Here is a 20113-nt window from a genome sequence, read left to right on the forward strand (position 1 = left end):
AGTCAAATGTACATAGCGTTGCTCTAAATCTTTTTTTGTCCTGTGCTTTTTCTTTGTTTCATGATTGAAACACTGAGGAGAACATAAACAGTGGATTAGACGAGGCCAAAGCATTACACCAGCCACAAGCCCCTCAACTACAGGACAGCTGATGTTCTAACCATACAAGGTAGAGACCATGTGATTCATGTGGGCTCGACCGTTATATCTGTGTCTCGATGTCGTAAATATTCATGTTTTTTTTTTTTAAATACAACGTAAATTAGGTTTTGTGTGTTTTGCTCGAGTGTCTGTCAGGAGAGGTCGTAAAGCTGCAGCTGGTTGGACGCAGCTGGAGACACATCCACACACTCCACAGACATAAACACCTGAAGATAGAATGCAACTATAGCTTCAAGTAAGTGATTATACATTTAGACAATTAAATACACTGCTACCAGTAAAGTAAACACATAAAGAGCTGTGACACTACTGCTGTGTACACACATCTGGAAATGTGGATTTTGGGGTTAATGCGTTGTCATCAATATGGAGCTGGAGGAATCCTGCTCTCATCCACTGAAAGGGACTACGTAATGCTCTCCAAGGTAATCACACAAGAACATTGCGTATTTTCAGAACAACTGCCTGTGTGAAGCCCGCATGGGTCCAGGATGGACCTCCTCCTCAAGGCCAGCTGGTTGTAGTTTACTGGGACCTAAGCATCTGTGGTGCTTTGACCCCTGAGATCACTGGACTTCTCCACCTACCTAAACAGACTGGGAGAGGGGGAGTAATAACCCAGAGGAGACCCAGACCAGACAGAAGGGCGGGAAAGGTTACCCGCAGCATTTGTGCCTCCACTACTTATCGGCTGAACCCTGCAGAAGTGGGTCAAAGGTCTGATCCTCTAATTTGTCTGGAGAGTAAGGTGAGAGATTCAATTTCCTTCAGTAGGAGACACACTCTGTGCACTAAGATCGTCCTGGTCAAATCTGCACCCAAAGGGAAACATGCTGTGTGTTGGAGTAAAAGAGTTTGATGGTGCAACATTTGCACATCCTATTATCTCAGATTGAATCCACTACATCTCTCCGCCGTCTTTATGATGAGATCGCCATGTGCATTTGTGTATTTGCTGGCAGACATGTCTTGATTTCGAAAGGAATTAATGCTTGTGCGTGTGTGTGTGTGTGTCTGTCCGTGTTCAAAGGCCTGAGGTGAGCCGGGGGACTCGGCCCACCGGGTCCTGCGATGCTGTCACTCAGCGGGAGGTTTCCTGTTGGAGCTCGTCTACCTCAGTCTGCTCCAAACCCCGACTCACCTCAGACTGCAGCGGCTTAGACGCACAGAGGGTTGATTATTCCATATTCTTATAAAACAGGTTTCTCCCTCTGAGGTCTCACATCATGCAAAAATCTCATGAACTCGACCGACACAGAAGCACAACTTAACATTTTCTGGAGGTTGTATGGTTCACATCTGGTAGAGAAATACATAGAAGTGGACAAAGAAGCACATTCAGCATTATGTCCTTTACACTGGTTCCAGTTCTTTAAGAAAGTGCTCCCCCTGGTGGTGTTGAAGGGAGGAATGAGAATACAAAGACAAGACAATGTTGAATGTTTCCATATCAAAGTTTATTGCTGACATGCATGTAGAGATCTGATGAAGTAGAAAAATATGTTTTTTTTATACAAACGTGTTTTCATCTGTACAATTACGCAGTTTTCTGTATCTAGATGCCCATGTCCGACCAAGCAGCTTACAACACATTATCCCACTGGGTTCAAACTACACCACATCTCATATCCTACGCTAAGTTTCCAGTTGAAACGGTCAGTAATATACTGGTTATGTACTGACCACTTAACTTAAGAATCAGAAAAGCTTTTGAAAACTGATATCATTTTTACTAATCATTTAACTAGGTGGGGGCGGATTTAATAAATAATTCTTGCACTGGATTTAAATCTCTGGACCTAAGTGAGTAAACCGTCCTCAGCTTCTCCCGCTGTTGCCCTGGCACTCCTTGCGAGTTCATAATTATGCAACAGTCACATGTTTCACACAGTTTAACCTCACACTATTTCCATGCTTTTCAGTCCACATCGCACTCTACCAATGGGACTCCGTAACACAAACATTGAATGTGGTACAATCCACGAGCTATAAAGTGACACACTTCTTGATTACGGAGGGTGGGGTGTGGGGGGGCAGATTGGAAACATCTACATCAAGGGTCTATCAAACCTCTAGTTACTATTCTGTAGTTGGGCATCATGGAAGATGGTTTAAGACATTTCCACGGACGATCACTTAATGTTAGCATTCAGCGACGGCTACAGTGTTTATGAAACACCTTCCTGATGAACTACACTACTACAATACTGCTGTATACCCATAGAATTCACATTGAGGGGGGAGAGAGTGCACGGCTCCCTTTACGTATTATCTTAGCCTCCGGATGTGGTGGTCGATGGCCAACGTGGCCTATAACACACGTCTATCAGCATGTGTTGAAAGAGTTGGCGTCTCACTGGGTGGAACTACATACAACATGACCGGCGCAGTCATGATGGTACATTATTTACATACTGACCAGAGAGTGCAGCCTTGTGTAGAGGGGAAATGAGAGAGAAATTAAAACACAAGAAAAGTCCCCTACCGCAATTCAAGATAATGTATTTTTGTATTGTGTAAAAAATAGAACTATGCAAAAGTCAGTCTGGTTATTAGTGTAGCTTAATTCGACCACAAATATCGTGGCAACAAAAATGGCAAGAAAACGATTTAAGGAACCCGAACAAGAAAACAGAAGGATGCTACTCGCTGGAGAATGTGGAACGTAGGATCGAAATGAGATGGTCAGAGCAGAGCTGACGTTAACAACACTTCTTAAAGCTGCGAGTTCATAAAGGAGATGTGGGGCCTGTTTCGCTGACATAAGATATTCTCATGTTAAAAGGGAACTTTGAGCAATTGTGACAAATGTCTGTGAAACAGACCCCAGTGGTTTAGAGGCTGTGTGGGTGAGGGGTCGTCTACACTAGTGAATAAATAAATCAACATGAAATTACAAGAAAATAAGTTGATGTAAAAGACGTATGAAAATATTCCAGATTCATGCAAACTGTTTGAATATAAATAGGAAGAAATCTAAAGAGCCTGAAGCAGTTACCAATACGCAGAAGGCAAGTTGCAGTGAACAGATGCCTAACAGTCACTGGTTTGTAGCTTCGCCATGGTTTGAAGACACACTTTGATAAAAAGAGAAGAATGGGCCAACAGCTTAGAAGACCCAGAAAATAAACTTAGACGCTAAGGAGTTTGCGTTCTCCTTTCTTAATGGAATATTACAGTATCTATTACCAGCCACCGGCAAGTCTCTCAGAGAGCCTATACAGTGAGATAATACACGCAATGTACAAGAGAGAGAGAGGGCTGTGAGAGTGGCTATAGATATGTGACATGATTCATTCATGATCAGAACTAAAACATTTGAGTCAGGTCCCGTCCTGGCGAGGCCTGCTCTGGTTTTCACAGTGTCCGCCGCTGAGGCAGGCCAGATAACTGAAAAACTAAAAGCTTGGAGTAGAGCTTAAAGGGTCTGAGGCTGTCGGAGGTCAACAGCTCCACAGACTCTTCTTACGCCTGGCCCAAAAAAACAAAACAACAACAACACAAACACACTCATGGATACTGCAGATACATCGAAGCGTAGAATGACGGTTCACATTCATACTGAAAAACAGATTTTGTCTCGGTGAAGAGAAACAGAGAAGTCGAATCCCTGGAAGCCATTTGATTCTGAATGAGGCTGTGGGTACCAGGGTCCTTGGCTAAGAGGGATTTTAAGACGGGTTGTTTTTTTTGGCAACAGAAACATGACAGTGCCTTGTCTTCACTATAATGGCACTGAGGAAGCGTTACCATTACTATGCCTCGGCAGGGAGGATCCAACAGTTGTTCCCATTCAGTTCTTGGCATTGTGACTTCCAGGTACCTCACACTAGCTGCCTAGATGCTAAAAATAGATTTCCACAGGGATAAGCAGAAAGCAGGAGAATACCTGTGTATACCAAAGGATCTTTGTGTCTTTGATATTCAGTATCTTCAAAGCAAAGGTTAGGGGTTAAAATGCTACTCGTTATGGTTAATATGATAAAAAGCTTATTCAGATTTTTCAAGACCACTGAAAAAAGGTATCAGAGCATCGTCACTCTGACAGAAAACATTAATGCTTTATGTCACTGGTGGCATCAAGACTCCATTGTTACAATCCCTTGTCTCAGAACAGTGAGCATGGTTTACCAATAGAGAACAGAGACAGAGAGGTAGATTGATTTGAAGTCAGATTTACAAACAAGAGGAGTCTGGATCATGTTCGATACAGGACGACAGGAGAGAGGAAGAGGAGGGAGGGTGAGGAGGAGGGTGGAATGGAGGTAAAGAGAGGTGACTGCTGTGATCAGGTGATCTTACTTGAGGCAATACAATTAACCACTGGGAAGAGAGAGGGATGCTACATGATTCTGGTCCTGTATTGCTCAGGAGATCCAGAGTTAACAGGTAAAGTGTTACAGTACGGGGGATCTTAGAGGAGGAGGAGGAGGAATATGGGATTAAAACGTCTTTTCAACACTGAGGGCCGAGCCTTGTGTTATTCCACGTTTTGTGACTGTGCCATCAGGTTTATTACACAGTGAGATCTGACTGTGGGTCACCTGAGGGCTAAGAACCTTTGGTTCAGCTCTTCCTCCAGGCCGTTCCATGTTTCACTGGAGGATCCAGACATGAGGAGTGAAGTTCTGGATTTGGGAGTTTGTTCGAGTCCCTTCCTTATGACTGCTCCGCCTAGCTTGCCCAAAGCCCACCTACGAATTGGGCCGTCTGTACCCTGGTTCGGGAAAGGCCTCTACGTATGCAAGTTCAACTTTGGGGATTGGCCTCTTCTGCCCTCTCTGGATCCCACTGGTTTCTTTACTCCCTGGGGAGACCAGAGCGGCTTGGATGGGTGGTTGGAGGCTATTTCCGGAGGAAACGTTGTGCCAGGATGGCAGCATCTAGCGGGCTGACAGGTTGTGCATCGTGGCCCAGACGCCTTACAGGTGGAATGCTGCCAAACTGGCGCTTGGTGAGAAAGCTCTTGGCCTCATGGATAGTGTTCTTCTCTTCAGCCAACAGCAGCTGCTGGCGCATGTAGTTCTCAAACTCATACTGTGAAGACTCCTCTATCACCTTGGCCTGAGGGAAGAGAATGTATTCTAATCAAAGTGCTGCAGCACCTGGACTGAATGAAATCAACATAATCTCCACAAGTAACCAATACGTAAACATGAGGCAAAACTGCATGAAAAAAAACAAAATACATCAAACTTCCATTATTAACAAATAATAAATAAGTGTCACTTCTCCATTTCAAATATCTCTATCTTATCAATGGATTTATCCAAAAGGTTTTACATTATGACCTTTCTCTAATAACTTGCCTCTTGCAGATGCTCTGGGTGATTCATCTGGTCATCAATATCCGGCACCACCTGCAGAGGGCCGCTCAATGATGAAACAGATTGCCTGTCAAAACACAACAAAGAAGATGATATTAACAAAGTTAAAGCACAAAAACAAGGAATATAGACAGACAAAGAATATATAAACAAATATGACAATTATTCGTAGAGATTTCATAGTAATTCATTGCAATTATTTCTAAGTGCTTAAAAAAATCTGGAGCTACATAGTTTTTTTCAAAGAGCCAGCAGGGGGAGCAATTACCACGAGGCGATGATGCCACTGAGCGACTCCAGCACCTCTCCTGCAGTCAGCCTCTGCTGAGGGTCCAGCACCAGCAGCTTTCGGATCAGGCACACTGTGTTCTCCGACACACGACCGTCCCTGTGAGGAATGTGGATGGAACAGTTATATTAGTGAAATGTGACAACTTTGTAACCTTCTTATAAAATGTATTTTATACAAATTTTAATGAACATGTGTACACCCTGTTTTGGTGAGTTTCATTTCACTTGACTGAGAGATCTGGCAAACTTGCGATATAACCACAGTAATAGTTCATGTCATTCTGTGTTGCACAAATACCAAAGGAATGATTAGAAAATAAATGCACAAACGGTGCTTTTTGGGGCCAGTGGCAGCTGACATTGACCGAGAGGTGAGGTACGGTGCAACAGTCTGAGCCCCCTCGTCAGATTTTTGGATATCATTGTATGTATATAGTCATTATATGTTTCTGGTTGTGTCATTTGCACTGTTGCTTTCATTTAAAAGTCACCCCGTACAACTCTTAACTGTCCTCGTGTCAAAGTGACAGCCACAGAGGTTACACCCTTCACCCTGGCACAGAAGATGGTGTTATCCCAACAGAGTCAGAGGACTCCTGGTTGCCTTAGTGACAGATAGACTAGAGGTTGGAGTGGTGGTTTGGGAGGAGTTTTATATTGTAGAGTGTGGAAAATGCTTTTTAAACATTACATAACAATGGTATAAATTAGAAGGTTGTAATTATCTTTTACAATTTAAAAATTCCATTTTGGTTATGACAGAGAGCTCAGTACTAATAAAAAGTGCCGTTGGGCCATGACCCTGAAATATGACTCACTCTGGGATGGAGTACTCTGCAGCCTTGATCTTGCGAAAAAGCTCTTGAGGTATGCTGTCATAAAAAGGGAACTGGCCATACAGCATGGTGAAGAGAACCACGCCAAGAGCCCACATGTCACTGGGTTTCCCACGGTATGGTCGACCTGGACACAGGAGAGCAACAGGATTAGGATTCATGTGATAGTTCAACAGCAGATGAGCAATAGAGATTCAAATCAACAAATTTGTTTTGCACTGTGTGACTCATTTGGGGCAATCAACCCTTTGACAGGTTCAGTTCCTGTCAAGTGCCCGTGTCTAATGATTAACGAGATGAGAAAACAAACACGAGCATCGGCTGCAGATAAGTTACATTTCCTAAACTTTTCCAACACGCTGCTGACTTTTAAAATGGGAGAGCTGTTTTATAATTAACCGTGAGACACTAAATCAGCCATGAGGGTGGAGCATCATCGCTGTGCATGACCATAGGCAGTGTTATTACAGCCAGGCAGGCGGCAGCAACAGCAGGCAATTATGTTACAGCCTGAGAGGCGCACACACACACATATATATACACAAACACACAGGCGAGGGATAGGAGGGGAAGGGGGGTAGATGGGAGTAGTTTCCCTCCAGTGAGTCATCAGTGTGTGAGTCACTGAAGCTCTATTTAATTGTGTGCCTGTCACGTTATGCTGATATACACGCCCCAGTTTTATCTACAGTTCGAGTGGCTGGAGGTGAACGATTTTTGGTTGAAATAATTCTCCTCAGTCTTGTACAACGTCTTCAGGATTGTCCTGGTGATTAAATGGATTATTCTGGGCTCAATTGCATGCTCCAGCATCAACTTGACTGGTGTTCATTCAGACCAATGATCATTGTGGAACTGAACAACAACAAAAAACGGATTTCTGCTTTTTTACTATTTTGACAGACACATACTGTGAGAGAACGCAAAATCCCCCTGATAAGACAGAACAGAGAAGCAAAAAACTATTTCGAGCTCGTCAGTCAATGATTGGGACATAAACCCCTTCATGTTGCCTAATAACCACAAAAAACAAACAAACAAAATCATATATCCAAGCAAAAGCTACGACTGCACGTGAAATGCATTATGAGATCTGATCACTAAAACCACATTCAGATGTTCCTGCTTAACGGAGCGACATACGTTTGCCAATTCAGTTGATTGTAAAATGGCATAATCTGGCTTTATTAAGTAAGGCTGAAAATGTGGAAATTTCCACACAGATACAAGTTTGTCAAATGTTTGCCTGTAACACATCAAGAAATTGTCTCTAAGCGTCTCATTTGTCACTCCACAGAAGTGCAGTGCTTCCTCGAGCTGGTTAAAAACAACACTGGATGTAAGTGCATGCACAATATGGGTGTCACACTTACCACTTAATACATCAGGGCTAATGTAGGCTGGACTTCCTCTCTGGTCTTTGAGCAGGTCGTCCTCGCTCACCAGGTGTTTTCCCAGGCAGAAGTTGGTAATAGTGATTCTGTGAGTTCTGTAAAGCAAATACAAAACATGCAAACACTTCAGAGTCAAATAATGAAACAAGTATTTTCCACATAACTACGGAACACTCCCCTCAGGGTTCTTTATTTAACTTGATTAAACCCTTAATATAAAAAATGGGAAACACTGCACTCAACCCTGGGCATGAAGTAAACATGCAGACAGACGGGGAGAACTTGCTAGCATGCAATTTCTTTTTTTTTTTTAATCCAATGGTTCACTTGGCCTCAAAAATTTGTCGGTATCTCATGACTGCCAGATGCAAAACAGCATATGCAAACCCAGTGTTATTACAGAGAAATGTTTCCCCATGTCGTTATCTTTTACCTTCTTTAATTCGTTTAATTCAACAAGAGTCTTCATCACACGTTCTGATTTTTTATACTTTCCGGATGTTTTTCCATCTACATCACACTTTGGACATTTACTGGAAAATGTTGTTGTAGATTCTTGTACAGTTTTTATATAAGCAGGTTAAACTTGTGTCTCGGTAAAGAGTGATTAACAACTTCACAATCATCTGAACTTTAGACAATTCCATCAAATTAAAAGATCAGAAAAAATAAGGAAATAAGTTGCATAACACAACATCAAGCTTGACTCAAACACTGATTTCTAAACTGTGCAAAACCAACTGCAACTGTTGAAATCAGGGAATTGATATTTGTTGGTAGGATTCTCCTGGAGTTGCTTGATTAAGTTGGTTGGGTTATAATATGCATTGCTATCTTCACCTGTGAAAACATTGGCTTTGCAGATACAGCAAGTAGCTGTTAAACTTGTAGGTATGATATTCCTCTAAACTGTTGACCATTTGTATAAAATTCCCTCCTCTGTGTATCCAACTGTATGGGTCCACCAGCGCATTGCTGATGCACAACATAATACATGCACATAGAGGAAAACAGACTAATGCTCCTTTGATACCAGGTCCTGCTCTTTGAGTCGGTATTGGACCAGTATCATCAGTATCAGATCAGTGGATCCCTATAAGGTAGATGTAAGCTTGACATCTATGAGTTATGACCGTTCTTGACATTTGGACCTTAACATTCTAAAGCATTGTGCTCTTGTATCATCCAATAAAATCCCTATGTTAGCGCCACGGCTCTCCCTAAAGAAAGTATATTTCTGTCTTTAATCAGCAACATGAATCGCTTTAGCAGATATCAACCTACATCTGCCCAGAGACCTTTTGAAAAGACCAGACACACTGGCACTTCAAAGTCTGGGTGCAGTTGATGCTTTTATACCAGCGATGTTTGATTAATTTGGTTTCTGTGGAAATAAAAAAGATTTTTGTCTGAGTCATCAAGGTAAATTTATCTTGCTTGTGGCAGAGTGAAACCTAACAGTGTTAAAGCCCAGCGACGAGACTGGGGCCTGTTCTTTATCTCTCCTTTGAACAGAGAGACAGAAAAAAAATAAGCTGCACTTTGACAAACATATGAGTCAACCTGTGGCTTGGGATAATTGTCTGGATGACTCATCCTGCCTGCAAGGTGATGGGCTGGCAAACGAATATATAAAGCTCACAAAAGATCTAAAATATGTACACAAACTTGCGACTTCAACAGCACCCACACATTTACTCCCATGCTAAGCATGAACACGCAAAAATGCACTCAGGAGCACATGGGCTGTACAAAAGAACAGCCGCGGTCTAGTGCCTAGTCCTCTCTAGATCACGCTTTGCACCCACATCCGCTTTCTAAAAAGTCTGAGGTCAAGAGCTTCCCTTATTCTCTCTCACTTTCACACCCTGCTCCATCAGCCTCACACACACAGCTCCCATTACAGCATCTGGAGCCAATTCCTGTCAAACACTCACAACAGCATTTTCAGCTAAATGCTTTAATCTCAATCTTCCGTTCAGTCCATTTAATTTCCAGCTGCTTATGTGATTCAGCCGCTTTGACGGCGTTCGTGATCCAAGCCTCGACAACCATATAGTAGCCTAGTAATCTGCAAGAAGAGCCGAGTGCTTCAAGGACCCTCAACATAAAAGCTTCCTTTATGAAGGAGTCTGTCCTTTTGTCTGCATGCATCACGACCCAGGTTTCTATTCTTGCACCGGAGATTGGGTAAATTAAATTGCATGTTTGCCTCGTGAGGCAAGGGTCCCGCGGGGATTGAAGCGAGACCACACCATCTCTGCTTCCTGGTCATGTGACCCCCGGGTAAGTCCGGAAACCAGAAACCCAATGCCCCGGTGACTTCTCCTCCCTCCCCAAAACCTTTTTCCTGAAAATACACCAGCTGACAAGAAAGAGGTTAAACACAGGGCACCTTCCACATAGAGAGGAACACTTCATTTCTCAGAACTGTTAGGAAATGATGATTGAGAGGATTTCACCAAAAGCCAAGAAAAGTTTGTTTATACTAATTTCTAAATGTATGTAGAGTATAACGGTTTCATGGCTACTGCCTGTCTAACACCATTATATTTCAAGAATGGGAAATAATTCTCAATTTTCTGCTTTTGATGCATAATTCGCCATATTCATTCATAATAAACCTTTGCTTTGGTGTATGTCTATTATTGTCTAAATCCCCTTAGAAATACAACAAAAATGTAGGTGGTCAATACAGCTTCGATATTCACGTGAAAGACCCTGGTTATTGATTTATGACCTCGTGCTTTCACAAAAGCTGGCTCTAAAGGAGGATATCTCATTATTCTTACATAAAATGCTGAGCTTGTTGATTACATCTGTGCAGAATTATGACGAGTAGCATGGGAGGGGGATTTTGGGATCAGTCTTGCCTCTACATTGGTCTCGTCTATCCCACAGCAACTGTACATTCATGCACGAACAGGGTGGAGTGACAGAGGAAACGTGCAAAGCTAGCAGAGCATGATGCATAAAGGAGGAGGGAAAAGTGAAAGAGGATATGAAAATAGAGGGATATGACAAAGGTTGCAAAACAAAGGCTGAGGCAGGAAAGGGATTTGGGGTGTAAAAGAACATATGAGAAAAAGCAGGGTAGATGGTAAATAAATGATGACTGTAAGTGTGTGTGTGTGTGTGCACGTGTATGTGCGTGATGTGCATTGCGGGGTGAGTCAGCTCTGAGCTATGGGGCCCTTGGCTGGCCTCTCCTTTGTCTCCAGCTGGGACGGAGTGTACTGCCTGTCTGCTTCTCTTCCCACCGGCCCCCACCCCTGGCCAAAACACTCTCCTGTTTCATCACCACCACTACTGCTGCTGCTGCTGCTGCTGCTGCTGCTGCAGGTGGTGGTGGTGGGTCAATGGGCATGGGCGACTGAGACGCATAGACAGAGTGTGTGTGTGCCTGAGACGCAGAGAGAGAGTGTGTGTGTGTGCCTGAGACGCAGAGAGAGAGTTTGTGTGTGCCTGAGACGCAGAGAGAGAGTGTGTGTGTGCCTGAGACGCAGAGAGAGAGTGTGTGTGTGTGTGCCTGAGACGCAGAGAGAGAGTGTGTGTGTCCCTGAGACGCAGAGAGAGAGTGTGTGTGTGTGCCTGAGACGCAGAGAGAGAGTGTGTGTGTGTGTGCCTGAGACGCAGAGAGAGAGTGTGTGTGTCCCTGAGACGCAGAGAGAGAGAGAGTGTGTGTGTGCCTGAGACGCAGAGAGAGAGAGTGTGTGTCCCTGAGACGCAGAGAGAGAGTGTGTGTGTGTCCCTGAGACGCAGAGAGAGTGTGTGAGTGAGCGTGCGAGCGTGTGATGAAGATAAGCCAGGTACGTGACATCTCAAAGCGCCCACTCAGACATGAAGATTATATATGATAAGTCAGAGAATAGTCTGCGGGACGACACTTGCGTGTGATGCAAGCACTGGAGATGTTTGGATGTGAAGGTGTGTAGGTGCAGAGAGTGTGTATCGATGTTAGTCATCCAAATGAAAAAAGACTGGTGGGATGATTATCAGTGTCTCCAAGAATATTTGAGAAGTTGTCACTAGACAATACTGATTACATAAATTCATATTCAAGCGCAAATTGTTGCAAAAAATAGCAGCACTCGCACTGTGAGAAAGAGCGCCTCTCTCAACCATACACTCTGTACATAGGGTGACTAGACAGGGCTTTACAGAGGAGTGGTTTTCCCTTTTCTGCGAGGCCAACCTGAACTGCAGCACTCAAGTGACCTGAGGTGCACTCAACAGGGTTCTGAATGCTTTGCAACACCCCCTCCAGACCCCAAACACTTTCCCACTCAGAACAAAGCAGTGGCATATTCTCTGCTCTCATTTGCCGTCCAGTTCACCCAACAATCCAGCCTTGGGGAATGAATCATCGGCCTTTACTCAACACACACAGGCAAGGACCCAGAGTCAGGCACACGAGAAACAGGCTTTAGGTTCCTGTGACTGATCTCACTCCTGGTCTGAGAATGTGACCCCTGCTTGGGTTTAAAGCCAAATGCACACTGGATACAGGCTGCTGGGGCCTGCTGAGGTCTCTGACACGTGAGCGAAGACAGAACCACTGAATGGCAGGCTAAAATGACATGACCCCGTAGAAATGAGAGAGGATTTAAGGAAGCTAACTGCCTGGATGAGTAAATGTTTCTTCTTACCGTTTGTTCAGCACCATGTTTCCCAGCTTGAGGTCTCTGTGCACAATGTTTTTCTGCAGTGGAGGAAAGAGAGAAAAAAACAAATGTTTGGTCATATCTCTCCTCGTGAATCATCGGCATAAAAAAAACATTCAGTTTGTTTCTAGGAGTGGCACAAGAACATGGGAAATGAGTTATCAGAAAGGATGTGAAATTTGTAAACAATAACAAAGCCATTTCTTCTACAGATGACAAAAACAATGCAGTATCATCCAAGTTTCCTTCATTGAGGAAAACAGAAGACTAAGCATTTGTGGATTTTATGATCTTACAATAGACTGCATAACACTAACCTAGACCCCGTCCTCACTCGGTAAGAACATCCATCCTGAGTAATCTGATCACAAGTCGACAGCGCTAAGTACAGCGCCCAAATGCATCCTGAGATTCAGTCACTCCGACTACATTCAGGGCTGATCTGGGACACTCGTGGTTAACATCTTTTAGCTTTGTGAATGCAAATGCATCCTGGGCCACAAATGAAGGAAGGCCTTCTCAGCTAACATCCTCTGAACCGCTCCAGTTTCGCAATGAATTAAAAAAAAAAAATGTACGCTCCTCACTGCCCATACATTGATAGGACTCAGCCGCAATATCAACACTGACCACACATAACAGTTAAATCTAATTCAATATTAGATCTGCGGGCCACCCATTTGCCCCTTCCTGACTCTGCTTGCTGTATCTCACACCGACATGTCTGTAAATTCGGGGAAGAGAGATCTGATAACAACTGGTCAAGGGAAACGCACTTGTGCCAGATGTGAAAAAAACTACAAACTTAGCTCACCTTATGAAGAGCCTCCACCACACGCACCACATCGTAGAAGATGACGATGGCCTCGCGCTCGCTCAGTCGCTTCTCCTTTATGACGTAATGCTGGAGGTTTATTAGATCTGCTGTTTTGTCACTGAAGTCATGTGCACATAGGCAGTCCAGCACGAGGCAGATCCGCTTCTTCATCTTGCGCACTTTGTTGGCCTCCATGTCCTCCACTATTTCGTAGGCTCGATCCTGCGTGACAACAAGGAAGAAGAATGTGAGAAAACGATCTTCAGTTCAGGAACTTACTCCCTTGCCTCTATTCCAGAAGCACTTTCCTGTATGTCCAATCAATGTAAAGTGGGGCTTACATGAATGCATCCAACTGAATGGATTCCTGTATTATAATAATGGAGCTGATTCATTCAGCTTAGACGTACATAGATTCAAGCAGGGCAGAGGGTATCAATCAACAGCCTGCATGTAGCCGGAGGGAATAAGACGCATCTACTCCTCCATAGTGGATGGTGAAGCTGGGTGATGGAGAGTGAACAGCAAAGGTCATTCCTCTTCTTCAACTCTTATCGGAGTCACCACTTCTTATTGATTTCTATATCAGGTTGTCAGTTTTATTTTTTTTAGGGCACTCCGCACCTCTGAAACTCGTTCTCTCACAGAGGAGATGCACTATAATAATCCAATCAATATTGAAGGCCTAAATGAATCAGCGTGAATGGCTCGATGCAGCTATTTTGAGAACACCGGCAGAGTGGAACAGACAGGATGTGAATGAGAGAGAGACAAAGACCGAAAAAAGAAATAGAGAGAGAGAAGGCAGATGGAACAATAACAAAGTTAGCGGAAGAGACAGACGGGAAGACAGGTGAGGGAGGAGAGCTTCACTGTGAATGGATAGCAGTGTGAAGGGAAAACAGCTGCTGATAAATATAGCTACTAATGGTACTCCCACTTTGCTTTTGAGAAGCCTGATAAAGAAAATAAAAGCAACTGGCTGGACTAATGATGAGCTAACCTTTAGCGCCATTAATGAGCTGGTAGGGGCACACCATTACCTGTTCTTAAAAGGGTGACACAATATTCTAAACTGAATAGAAAATTAAAAAAACTTCTCCATGGTGATGCTGGCGTATTCATAAGAATTATACAGAAAGCCCGCCCACGGTGCTGAGTAATATTTTTATGTAATAAATGAAAGTATTTGGCCATGTTTTAATTATTTTACTGAAAACATTCTAAACACATGTCAATATTATCATCGCTACCTGGAAGAGGCCGTGGTGGTGGACAACCCCATCTTGGTTGTGCAGTAGAGACAGCAGCGAGTACTCTGTGTGCAGCAGCATCTTCCCCTGCCTCTCCTCCTGAGTCTCGCCTGCAGAGTCCACCCGCTCCTCCAGCGTCAGGATCTGCCGTAACGAGAAGAGTGAAAAACTTAAGGTCACGAAACAAAAGCTCATAGAGGATCAGTCAGTGGAAAGACGGCTTTGCCCATTTAGTATGTAGCTAATCTTCAGGTCCCTGACAATAAACCTTTTAATGACTGGAAGCATGAGTGAAAGTTCCAGCTGCTTAGCATTTAGCAAGAAGTTACAACCAGTGGGATGGAGATGGCCAAGCAGAGTGCAGCTTTAAAATAGGGGCTCATATACCAATGCGAAGTAAACAAGCTGTGCAGCAGACATTGAGGCGCTGCAGTCACGGGTATGAGGGGAGGGCCACAAACTCACTACATGGTCGTGGGGGTTAAAAGTGTACATTCCAGGTGGGGCACTACCTTCCTCCCTTCCTTGCCCCCCCACCCCCTTCCTTTCCACTCGCCTTTCCTTGTGTAACAGACACTGGATAGCCCCTATAAAACACATTGCCCGACTGAGGTTTTGTTGTTTGCATGAGACTGAAACAAGGGGCCATAAAGTAAACACCACCAAAAGAGGGTCAAAGGTTCAGATGTCTACTGGAAGACCACGTGTATGATATGTTATTATTTAAACATGTGTTAGATGTTTGTGGGAGATTAAAAAGAAAAAATTACGAGCCCCAAAACCCAGTCCGACTTACTTTGAGCTGATAGAAGTCATCTGTGCCGTCCTTTCTGGCCAGACACTGCACTATGCTGGGCACGGGTGAATTGCCCAGGCGAGGCCCTGCAAGGATAAGAAAAGGAACAGCTGCATGACCAAAAGGCAGGCCACATGCAATAGTGTCTGTCTCACTGCAACTCATTAAAGCCTTCATAGACATGTACCCATTAACACCTCTAGTGCAATGTTTGCTTTGGCACTCTGCATTGCAAATAGTGAAGGAGTTGTGTAGTAGAAAAACACAAACGCCTTGAGTATGAGAGAGCAATTTCCAGAGAGAGGATATAACCCTGCTCCAGCACAGATGCAGACATTTCTGGTCGATGTCATGTGGATCAGCTAAATTCTTGGCATTCTTGTCTCAGGCGTGCATACACACAGAGACACCCCGCAACTCTCTACTTCATGCACACATGTAAACAGCTACCTATAGGTTGCCTACACACACACGTTAAAAGCTACACATGAAATATCTGCCACCCAGGCTAGTATTTCCATATATTTGGTGTTCGAGCAAACATTAGTAGCTTCCTTACCGAGGATGAAGGGCCCGGCTCTCTTGGCGTTGTTGCCGGATATTCCAGGACATTGCAGCTTACTGGCCCTGCCTGAGGTCTCTCCAGCCCCCCTCTCCGACAAGCGCCGCTTGGACATACTGGAGCTCTGTAGGAGAGTAAATCAGATTAGTACAAGGGATCAAGATAGCCAAGTTAAAGGCTAAGCACATTCATGAAAAATACAAACGTTCCGGTGATGAACAAAAAACGCAACAATCTGTAAACAAAAAGTACATAAAAATAAAGACGTCACCAAGTATTTTTGCAGTAATCCTGCAGGCCGGTAGAGAGCACACCGATTAGAGAACAGAAATTAAAGAAGGTAAACTTCAGGGCAGCTCCTCCCAGACTATTTTGAATATCCCTCCCACACATTTACCAACACCTCACTGTGAATGTGAGGCCATTACAGCCCCATTCAGAGTGATGGCCGCTGGTGACAAAGGTGACACCTCAGATTGAATCTCCCCAACACAAATGCAAATGGGCCACAATCTGCAATTTAAACTGAAATCATTTTCATGTTAATGTATTCTACTAACAAGAAACCAATCTTTAGACAGGGGCTTTTTTTATTTACATCCAACCACTGATTCACAAGTCCGTCTTTAGCTTTTCCGGCTGCAGTGGGCAAGGGGTTGAGAAAATCCTTCCGCTCTTAATCTGCACATATGATCTCAAAATCTGTATAGCCAGCTTATCTATGCAGACCTTCCTCTGAAAGGACATGCATGTTCCAACAAGGCTGGAAGAAAAATAAAGCCAAGCCCTTACTATGGTAAGGAACTGGATTTGCATGCCAGAAGAACCAGTGACACGGTGTGACACATCGTCATTACACAAACTACTTTAACCGCCAAGCCAGATCTACCTCCCAGAATTCGGAGATCAAGAGGTATGCCTTGTTTACTGATACTGAGTTCCTGTGTGATGAAACCTCATTTGCTTCTCGTAACAGGGAAGTGGTGCCTTGAACCGAGAGCGATGATTCACCCTGCTGTCATCCTGAGTTTCCATTGGACAGAAATGCTTACATGACCAGGTGATGATGCTGATAAGAGTGTGGATTGTTCCCTGCAAGCCTCCGACATGTGCACCATGTCAAATGAGGAAAAGTAAATAAATAAAACATATCATAGAATGTAGGCCTAGAAAAAAGTTAACGCAAAGGGACATATCTGCAGTAAAAATATCACTCACTGATGGCAGTGGTGTGCATATGTTAAAATATTACAACAGAGGGGTGATTCCGTCACTTCTTAAACTGCAAACTAGACAATGAACGAAGAGCAGCTGAATACCAAGAAACGTCGAATGTGGAACTTGTCCGGCAAATCGAAACAAACTCGACAAAATGCATGAAAACATGTTTCCGTTTCAAAACTAATCGTGCGACACTCGCCAGTTGGCGTTTTTGGGCAGAGCGGAGGCAGGACAGTTGGCAGCCAGTGTGGGCTGATATGAATTCTCACTTCTATGAGGCTTTTTATGATCCCAGACAGCAGACAGTGTCATCGTCATGTCTCTCACCCATCTGTCTCCATCTCTGCTAGTCATCACCCACTGAGTCTGATGAGCTGAGGTTTTCTGAGAGCAGTTACGACACAAGCCAGAGTGACACCAAGTCATGCTGCCAATAGTAGGAGAGCCTCTTACTCTGGAGCACGCGGAGCGATAGATAATCTGTGATTAATGGGGCTCCTGGGCAGGAAATTGTTTAAACTTTTGTTTTCATCCAACAGCCAAAGGAGCATGCAAAATCAACATGCTGTCTCAAGTGCTGCAAGATAAATGTTTTCAATCATTCCGATTCAGTGAAATAAGCAGACAAAGCTAAAAACCAAACTAAATTGCACACTGATCCGTGCACCTTGGACTTAAAAACACAAAACTGACTCATGGACAGTAACTGGACCCGAGGCTACTCATTTACCTACTAAACACCAGCTGCAGTGCTGTGGAGCCAACCCCCGACACATCTGAAAAGCAAAGGTCAACGCAGCCAACTAATGCACACTGACCTAAATGACATCAGTGCAATGACAGCACTCAGCTATCCTTCTCTGACACCGCTGCGCCTCTCTGCACAGCCAGTGATCTGGCAAGCAAGTCTGCCTGTAACTGCCTCTGACTGTACCGGAGGGAGGACAAGTACAGATACAGCCTCTGAATCATATCACACAAAAGGAGGAGAGACACGCTGCTGGTGCCCACGGGAAATGTGGGCTCCTGAAATAGTATCAGAACAAAACAACCACGTAGGTGTCTCAAGATCCACCCACCCAGACTCCAGGCCACTTGTCTGGCTCTGCAAGAACAACATTATTGCACAAATCAAGATAGTATCAAGAGGGACAAAAAAAAACTAAATGCACAAGCACATTGCTCAAGCAGGTGGTAAACTTATCAGTGGACTGCAGAGAAAGAGCAGTGAGGTCGTGTGATCCAGATCGATCAATGCACAGAGAGACCTGGAACACAAGTCGAGACAAAGAGGTTGAAGCAACTCGAAGGTCACACGCGCTTCGGTCACGCTGCTTGTCTGACATGTCAATCAATCATGTGCGGACGCATCGTGCTGCAGCTGCTCGCCACATTAGAGAAATCCAAAACGCCCTTGGCCTCACACAACTGCGGACACAAGGTCACCATCCGAAACACTTGACGAAAATAATCACGAATGCACACAGCCGGTCACACACTGTCTGGTGCCATTTTGCGGCCACGGGCTCCGGACACCGCTCGGTAGCGAGACAAGTCGTGGAGTTAACCCCCCCGTAGACGTGATGCCTTTAAACTCGTGCAAGAAAAAACTAAAAAAAACACACAACTAGCAGCTAAGAACTCGACTCACCAGGTGCAAACGTGTTTTGCCCACAGCGATTACTACCCGATGGCCGGGAGACGTTTGCAAACAGTCTCTGTACACACTGTGCGCTAATGTGGACAACCGAGGGGAGGTATTTAAATAAACACACGCAAACGTACGCGCTGGTGTTTACTCATCATGTAAGTTAACGAAACACAACTCGGCTCGGGGGGGCAGATACAAACTTATCCCGGGTGAATCGCTCAGCTGGAGCCTCCAGGAGCACCGGCCACACAAAGGGACACACGGCACAACAACGAGCGGTTCTCTCGGGGCAAACTACCCAGCGCAGCCGTTAGCTAGCTTAATGCTACGGTGGCGTGAGGTCCGGGGTTGCAGGGAGGTTTAACTGCGACTAACCGACCAGAGAGAGCACCGCCGAGGGCTGGAGGCTCCGGAGCCGCCGGGAGGCCATTTAAACCGAGCGGGGGGACGTTACAGCTGGTTAGCAGAGCCGCGGCTAGGTAGAGACGCAGCGGCCGCCGCGCTTACCTCGAGCCGAAACCGCCGGGGAAAGTCTGCCTCGCCTCCTTATATCGTGGACATGTCTCGGGTACACGCTGCGGTGGAGCTGCGGGGGTTCTCTCGGACGCTGCGGCGGCCACGCAGGGTTGGTTGCGGGTTCGCTGAGCCTCTGGTACCGAAGTGAGCCGTCGGGGATAAAGAGCCTCCGCTCCTCGCTGAGCGCATCTTTCCACAGCGACAGCGCCACCTGACAACGGAAGTGACGCACACGGCTGCTTTGATTGACAGCCGCGACCGACCAATGAGAACACGAGTGTGGGGTTTCCCCCCCCCCCCTCGGTTGCACACCGATGATGAAATTGTTTGGGAAATAAAAGTTGCAAAATGAAACATGACGTCATAGTTGTTTGTGCGGGAAAACACTTATATATTAGGTTTATTTAATCATATTTAAATACATGATTCTTACATAGAACATTTATTGTCTATTGTGTCATGTACATGAAATAATCCAACACACATGCACTTAGAATTAGCTAAAATAAGTAATAATAATAATAATAATGATAATATGAATGGAACAGTTTAATATATAAACTAAGAACTAATTTGAACTAACTAATATGTCCTGAGTTAAGGCAAAATTTAAGATAAACATA

General features: G+C 44.5%; 1 protein-coding gene across 2 annotated transcripts; it reads right to left on the bottom strand.

Moving 5' to 3' along the window:
• Positions 1–1597: 1597 nt before the first annotated feature.
• stk40 (serine/threonine kinase 40) lies at positions 1598–19694 on the bottom strand. Of its 2 annotated transcripts, none has more exons than XM_053432448.1 (11): positions 19482–19694; positions 16100–16226; positions 15541–15626; positions 14745–14888; positions 13489–13713; positions 12660–12712; positions 7990–8105; positions 6599–6743; positions 5758–5877; positions 5472–5556; positions 1598–5226 (listed from the first exon to the last, which is right to left on the bottom strand). In XM_053432448.1, the coding sequence occupies exons 2-11, from the start codon at positions 16215–16217 to the stop codon at positions 5008–5010; spliced, it is 1311 nt and encodes a 436-aa protein (XP_053288423.1). In that variant the 5' UTR covers positions 16218–16226; positions 19482–19694; the 3' UTR covers positions 1598–5007. The 2 variants fall into 2 exon arrangements, with proteins under 2 accessions (XP_053288423.1, XP_053288424.1); XM_053432449.1 differs by lacking the exon at positions 19482–19694 and adding an exon at positions 18975–19028.
• Between the last annotated feature and the right edge of the window lie 419 nt (positions 19695–20113).

The sequence above is a fragment of the Pleuronectes platessa genome, chromosome 10 (assembly GCF_947347685.1).
Source record: "Pleuronectes platessa chromosome 10, fPlePla1.1, whole genome shotgun sequence".
NCBI lineage: Eukaryota > Metazoa > Chordata > Actinopteri > Pleuronectiformes > Pleuronectidae > Pleuronectes > Pleuronectes platessa.

What these genes read in the sequence shown, in the direction of transcription:
- stk40 (XM_053432448.1), bottom strand. Translation starts at nt 16,217, where the DNA reads ATGTCCAAGCGGCGCTTGTCGGAGAGGGGGGCTGGAGAGACCTCAGGC. An exon ending in AACATGGTGCTGAACAAACG is followed by an intron (nt 8,106 to 12,659) that starts GTAAGAAGAAAC and finishes TTTGCTTTACAG; the next exon opens with AACTCACAGAATCACTATTA. An exon ending in TAGCCCTGATGTATTAAGTG is followed by an intron (nt 6,744 to 7,989) that starts GTAAGTGTGACA and finishes TCCTGTGTCCAG; the next exon opens with GTCGACCATACCGTGGGAAA.